The sequence below is a fragment of the Ovis canadensis genome, chromosome 19 (genome assembly GCF_042477335.2).
Source record: "Ovis canadensis isolate MfBH-ARS-UI-01 breed Bighorn chromosome 19, ARS-UI_OviCan_v2, whole genome shotgun sequence".
Lineage (NCBI taxonomy): Eukaryota > Metazoa > Chordata > Mammalia > Artiodactyla > Bovidae > Ovis > Ovis canadensis.
In genome coordinates this window covers 58350205-58357899 of record NC_091263.1, presented here as the reverse complement: position 1 = coordinate 58357899, position 7695 = coordinate 58350205, and the positions used below count along the sequence as shown (strand labels likewise).

General features: G+C 41.4%; 1 protein-coding gene across 1 annotated transcript; it reads left to right on the top strand.

Moving 5' to 3' along the window:
* Positions 1-361: 361 nt before the first annotated feature.
* Positions 362-6559, top strand: PDE12 (phosphodiesterase 12). The gene is made up of 3 exons (XM_069560619.1): positions 362-1975; positions 3080-3158; positions 3648-6559. Exons 1-3 carry the CDS (start codon positions 662-664, stop codon positions 4088-4090), a joined length of 1836 nt encoding a protein of 611 aa, XP_069416720.1. The 5' UTR covers positions 362-661; the 3' UTR covers positions 4091-6559.
* The last annotated feature ends 1136 nt before the right edge of the window (positions 6560-7695 follow it).

Here is a 7695-nt window from a genome sequence, read left to right as displayed (position 1 = left end):
CTGGTGGGCTACAGTCCATGGGGTCACAAAGAGTCGGACACCACTGAGCGACTTCACGATATATCGTTCGTAGTTACTACCACAAAATCTCTGCTTTGCGCGTCGGCGCTGGCTCGGCCAGAGATGAACCCACCACACCTCAGAAGAAAATGAGCAACGTTGGGAATGCTGCTGAGAAGTAAGCAACACTTTCCACACCTGAATACAGGTTGGCAATCTGCGTGGAGTTCCCTACGCCCTAGCACAAGGCACCACCAGAAGGCAAGCGGTTAAAACCCAGGGACCACGCCTATCTCCTTCGGGGAAGCGAAACCCGGGACATCACCCCCACCACTTCCGGTTTGAGCGCGCCTTCTCTTCTGCCCGCCAACTGCACTTTCGTTAAAATCGTGGAGTCTAATATTTCCTTCTGGGACCTCTACATTTATGACTCTAGTTAAAGATAAAATTAAGCCAGATGGATTCGAAAAAAGCGTAGCTTTGGAGAAAAGAAGTAGGTGAGCTGCCCTGGCGAAAGTGCGTGGCGAGAGCTCAGTGCACTTTCTCTTCGCCGGCCGGAAGTTGAGGGGCTGAATGGATCCCGGAACCGGCGGCTGCGATTTCCCTGTGTCTACTTGACACTTGGCGGTTGCTCAGCCTCAGCCGCTGGGCCACCAGGTTCATGTGGAGGCTCCCAGGTGTCCGCGCCGCGCTTCGTGGGGTCCGCACGGCGGTGGAGCGGCGCAGTCGGACCGAGGCGGCGTCTGAGACCTCGGTGGGCGCGATGGAGCGCGCTGTGGTGCGCTGTGTGCCTTCCGAGCCTAAGCTAAGCCTGTCATTCGCGCTGGCCGACGGCAGCCACAAGAACATGCAGCGCGACCAGAGCGAGCCGCTTGGTCGGGCTCTCAGCCGGATCGCTACCAATGCCCTTAAAGGCCACGCTAAAGTAGCCGCCGCCAAGAAGAACAGGAAGAACCGGCCAAACGCAAGCAGTGGCGTGGCCTGTGCTGGGCCTGGGCCTGAGCCTGAGCCGGCTGCAGCCTGCGAGCCCGTGGTGAAGCTGTACTACCGGGAGGAGGCAGTAGCTGAAGACGTGCTCAATGTGGACGCCTGGCAGGACGGTGCGGTGCTGCAGATTGGTGATGTCAAGTACAAGGTGGAGCGTAACCCACCCACCTTCACCGAGCTACAGTTGCCGCGCTACATCATGGCCGGCTTCCCGGTATGCCCCAAGCTCGGCGTCGAATTTGGGGATCCCACCGGTTCACTCTTTCGCTGGTACAAGGAAACCAAACCCAGAGCGGCGGAGCCTGAGGGCGGAGGCCCCTCGTCATCGTCTCCCTCTTCGCCCTCTCCTGGTTGGACCGAGACGGGTGTAGACGAGCGCGTCTACACCCCGTCAAATGCCGACATCGGGCTACGGCTCAAGCTTCATTGCACTCCGGGCAATGGGCAGCGCTTCGGGCCAAGCCGGGAGTTGGAAAGTGTGTGTCCAGTGGAGGCGGGGCCCGGCACCTGCACCTTTGACCACCGGCATCTCTACACAAAGAAGGTGACGGACGACGCTCTCATCCGCACAGTCTCCTACAACATTCTGGCTGACACATACGCCCAGACTGAGTTCTCGCGGACGGTCCTGTACCCATACTGTGCCCCTTACGCTTTGGAACTCGACTACCGCCAGAACCTTATCCAAAAGGAGCTCACGGGCTACAACGCCGACCTCATCTGTTTGCAGGAAGTTGACCGCTGCGTGTTTACAGACAGCTTGGTGCCGGCCCTCGAGGCCTTTGGGCTGGAGGGCGTGTTTCGAATCAAGCAGCATGAAGGCCTGGCCACTTTCTACCGAAAGTCCAAGTTCAGCCTCCTTAGCCAGCATGACATTGCTTTCCATGAAGCCCTGCAGTCCGACCCACTTCACAAAGAACTGCTGGAGAAACTAGCTTTGTATCCATCAGCGCAAGAAAGGGTGCTCCAGAGATCTTCTGTCGTTCAGGTAAAGTGACATCGCCAGTCTCTGTACATACTCGTTCTGGAAGGGGTGCCAGGGGTGGGGGTGCTTATAGTAGAGATGAAACTAGACCAGACTCTACTGAAAAGTGTTTGCTCTTGAATCTTAAGCACGTCATTTAGCCTTCATTCATTCATTGAGCAAATACTGAGTACCTGAAATGCGCCCTGCACGCTTCAGGTTACCTTGAAAAAAGACGTGCTTACGATTTCGTGTATTTAGCTAAATAAGAAAATTTAGTAGCTAATATTTTCTTATTACTTACCAAACACTGGTGACACATTTTGAAGAACTTCAAATTTAAGTCTCCAGCATGTTTTACGAAGTGCTCCATCAGTTCAGTTCAGTTCAGTCGCTCAGTCGTGTCCGACTCTTTGCGACCCCATGAATCGCAGCACGCCAGGCCTCCCTGTCCATCACCATCTCCCGGAGTTCACTCAGACTCACGTCCATCGAGTCCGTGATGCCATAAATATTAGCTTTTAATTTTAGCTCATAGTAATCCTGCTATTCCCGTTTTATAGATGTTACTCTGAAACTCTGTCCATTCTTTAGGTGACTGGATTTGTTCATATTAAGAAGAGTAGCTTCAATTTTTTTTGAGCACCTACTGTGTATCATGCATCTCTGAGTAAGCTCATTTAATTGAATTCACACAATTAAATTTTCTCTTTGAAGTGGATGATATTGCTTCTTTTTCACTCATGATGAAGCTGGTTTAGGAAAAAGAAATGTCACTCTCCAGGTCACACTGCTATAAATGGTACAGTGGGTATTCAAAGATACTTCTGCCTGACTCCTATGCCTACACTTACCACTTAAAAACACCATCTCCAACCTTAGTGTTACCATCTGAACTGTATTCATGCTACCTCTATATGTTGGGTTGTTATTAAAATACTATGCTGAATCCCATTCATGTATATTCCAAAATTTTAAAGTTAAGTTTCATAATTTCTATCATACTTCATCAGCAGGGAAGGTTTTGGAATAAAATGTCAGTTCATCATATAGTCTTAGATTTAAAAAAATTTTTTTCTTTCAGAGCAGGAAATAGAAACTGAAGTCATCATTTTCTGTTTATCTTAGGTTTCTGTTCTTCAGTCTACAAAGGACTCTTCTAAGAAGATATGTGTTGCGAACACCCATCTCTACTGGCACCCCAAAGGTAGGTTTTGTTGATTTTCACAAGTGGCTTGAACATGGTAACTTAAAGTTAGTAAAAGTTGTTTTACACAAATACATTTTTTCTTTGTCAAAATATAGTTTATAACACAGTACTGTATAATTTAAGGTATATGGCATAATGACATATGTATTGCAAAATGATTATCACAATAAGTTAACATCCATAATCTCATATAAACACCACCAAAAAGTTTTTTTTTCCTTGTGATGAGAACTTCTGGGATTTACTCCCTTAGTAGCTTTCAAATATACCATACAACAGTATTAACTATAGCCATCATGTTGTGTATTAATTACCCAATATCATTAATCTTGAAACTTGAAATTTTACATTTACATTTAACCATCTTCCTCCAGTTCCTCCTCATACATACGAATAAATATCCTGAATGTTACCCAGATACTATAATTTGTGGGGTTTTAATTTTTTTTAAAGACAGGTTAACATTAGTGTTTTTTATGTTCCTAGGTGGGTACATTCGTCTCATTCAAATGGCAGTAGCCTTGGCTCACATTAGGCATGTCTCTTGTGATCTGTATCCTGGCATACCAGTTATATTTTGTGGGGACTTTAATAGTACCCCATCAACAGGAATGTATCACTTTGTCATCAACGGCAGCATTGCAGAGGATCATGAAGACTGGACTTCCAATGGGGAAGAGGAACGATGCAACATGTCTCTTAGCCATTTCTTCAAACTGAAAAGTGCTTGTGGTGAACCTGCTTACACAAATTACGTTGGTGGCTTTCATGGCTGTCTGGATTATATTTTCATTGACTTAAATGCTTTAGAGGTTGAACAGGTGATTCCATTACCTAGTCACGAAGAAGTTACTACCCACCAAGCCTTACCTAGTGTTTCCCATCCCTCTGATCACATAGCACTTGTATGTGATTTAAAATGGAAATAGATTGTGTCTAATAGAATTTAAATCTGCTTTAGTAGGAGATTTAATATGAATCAGAGTTTATGCATAACTTTCAAAGAGGAAAATTAGACACTAAGGTAAAATATTCTTATCTGTTAGTTATGCTCTAGTGTCTTCATTACATGACTGTCATAATGTTTGCATAATACAGTTTCTCTACCCTTTTTTTCTACACTTGGAGGAAAAACAAAAATATTTATGGCTGGCAGGAAGAACACTGTGTACATTTTATAAGTACTTTTTTTTGCTAATTAAGAATTTTGTAAAGAAAAAAAAAACCTGAATGATCTTGTAATTTTTCTATCATAACACACTTCAGATTAAATGATGTATATATAATTAGGGGGAGAGCACATACAAGTTGGAAGTGAGAGGACTTAAGTTCTAACACAAGGAAGGAATAACATTAGGGCCTGTCTCTACCTCAGTTTGGATGGCAATTTCATACAACTTCAGAGCTTTAACAAAAAAGTACACCATTACCAATTCCTATTGGTTTTCATCTTTTATTTTTCAATTAACATAAGGTATTTTCACTGTCTTATTTTTAGGATTTAATTTTTAGTGTATGGCATAAATGGACATACTTATGGTCCCATCCTTACTGCAGCTCATCTTAACTTTTAGGATGTAAGCACAATTTAGTATTCAAAGTGAACAGTAACATTGTCAACTTGATCCTATTGTCCGTAACACTCTTGCCCATGGAAAATGTTCATAAATCAACAGGTTATTTGACCCTATCGTATTAGGTATTAGGAGAATAGCACAATGCATTACTTTTGAAAAACTGCCTACTGATATGGGCTTGAAATAGTGGATGAACCACGGAGTATTTCTCTGCTGCAAGTATTTTTGAAATTGTTGGTTTTTCTAAATAGGAGAAAGGGAGAGTAGTAATGGGGTTTTTGAGCATCTCTGAAATAAACGTATAGACTTGAATATTATAGCTTGAGTTACAGGAAAACATTGTATATGTAATTTATATACTGTAGAATTTTTAATATGAAGCCAAATTCTTGAAAATTACAAATTATAGTTTTACTGATTAGAGTCTAGCTGATTAGTAACTAAACTTTTCTAACTCAGTTATCACCATACTTTATTTGTAATGCTTTAGCTGCAGCCTCATGTTCAGGATAACCATGTCGTCTTGTATTTCTGCATTTAACTTCTAGCTTAGATAACTAGAGCTCACTTAAACCAAAGCTCTGAGTTTCCAGTCATGAAGCCCTTTGTTCCATCTTCTTTAATCTCTAAGCCTGTAAGAACTTTCCTCTTTCGATGAAGTAGCCTGCATTTTCATATTCTGCTCACTATCCAGTGTATTGTTTACTCTTACTAATTTTGAAAATGAGAGGGTTTTACCTGCACTTCATATTGAACCTTGAAGTGCTTAAAAGTACTAGAAGCAAAAAATTAAGGTGGCAGTTTTTTGGGATCTTGTTTAGAAAAAGCTATAAATGAAAAATTGAAGCTACCAAATTGTGCCTTCCTAAATAGCATTTTAAAAGCATTTTAACATCAGTTTACAGATACAAACTATATTGAAGCCAGAATCTGATTCTTCTGCAATTTTTTTTTCCGTTTTAAATTTGGTTTTGATTTCGTTTCAAACAAACATATTGACAGACTTTGACAGTAAGCTGAGAAAACAAGCTGAGAAACAGAAAGTGTAATGTGACGTCCTCATGCCCATGAGAAAAACATATAAGTCCTGTATTATTAATAACACTACAGCTAGCTATATTGAACTCTGGTCACAAAAATTCTACATACTTGTTAAACATCCACATCCTGATTCTTCAGATTTGGTGTTTGCTGACTAGACAATGATCACACGGGCATTTCAGAATATTAGAATATAGAGTAGTATTTTGAAGTGCCACATACTCTGGTCAAACCTCTGGCCTACAACCACGTTCATACAGTTAGTCCAAAGTTGTGCTGCCACTGTCGTGTCCCACTCTGACCCCCATGGACAGTAGCCCAGCAGGCTCCTCTGTCCATGGAATTTTCCAGGCACAAATACTGGATTGGATTGCCATTTCCTTTTCCAGGGTGTTTTTCTGGCTCAGGGATCAAACCTGCATCTCCTTCATTGGCAGGTGGATTCTTTACCACTGTGCCACCTGGGAAGCCCAAAGTTAGGGAACACTAAGAAAACTGTGACTCAGACAGTAAAGCGTCTGCCTACAATGCGGGAGACCCGGTTTCAATCCCTGGCTGGGGAAGATCCCCTGGAGAAAGAAATGGCACCCCACTCCAGTACTCTTGCCTGGAAAATCCCATGGACGGAGAAGCCTGGTAAGCTACAGTCCATGGGGTCGCAAAGAGTCGGACATGACTGAGCAACTTCACTTTCACGGAAACTGTATAAATAGCATACCAAAATGTCCTTGTATGTGGGTTAGAATAAAGTGTTACTTCAGAAATTTTTAAGTATTTAAAGCCATCTCTGTGATTGAATTTTTCTATTACATTTGGGTTTTTTAGTACATGTAATTAAATATGGAAAGTTGAGTGATTCTGGTGAATCAGATGGTACTATGAAACTGGCAAAGTACAATGTACTAGCAAGAACTTGTTTTTACTATAGGAATTAATGTTTTGAAATTTTATATTATTGATTACAAACTATAATACTTGAGAACACTGTAGAATACATTATTCCTGTTAAATGAATTCTTAAACAGTTGCCACTCAGACATAAAAACCGGTAGTTTATAATTCATTAGCGAACAAACCATTTCTGGCTATCATGTGATGTTCTTTAAATTCTAGAAACTAAAATCAGTTGTTACAAATTTTCAAGAATTTTACTCATCGGTGACTTTTTTGAGTCATCAAAATGTAGTTTCAGCTCAAGGTGGATCTCTGAGGAATATAACTCAGGTAGAGAAGTCCAAAGAACGCTACTGTGGGGAAATCTCCCTGGGGGAAACTGATAGCTTTAGATCTCATATTTTCCAGCTATGAAATGCAGGCAGAAATTCCCTACAAACTAGTTTGAGGCAAAACCAAAACCCATATATAATGAAAGACAGAATTGCACTATTAGTTTATTGTTAAGACCTACATAACAACTGAATAGGGAAAATCTTTTCTCTAAAATAAGAGCCAACTAGTTTTCCAAATGTAATAAAAAATTTAAATCCCCACGTTTAAACATGGGGATTTGCTGGTGGTCCAATGGTTAGGATTCTGGGTTTTCACTGCTTGAGGGCCTGGGTTCTAACCCTGGTCAGGGAACTAAAATCTCACAAGCCAGGCAAAGAAAAAAAGTTGAAAGATTTGAAAATTTTAACATTTTGCTCAATGTAATACTAAGGAAATGTAATTTAGATTCCATTTTGGAAAGGGAAACAATATTAAGAGGATTAATTGATTTGGGTAATATTCAAATTCTGTTGTCCCACTTTATGAGAAAGTACATGCTTTTAACATTGAAGGTTTAAGAGCTGTTATTAACTTGGGTAATTTTTTTTAGGCACTAACTTCAGAATAACAATACTACATTCTGAGATGATACCAAAACATTTTTTAAACAGGTGAAATTCATGTAAGACTAACCATTTTAAAGTATA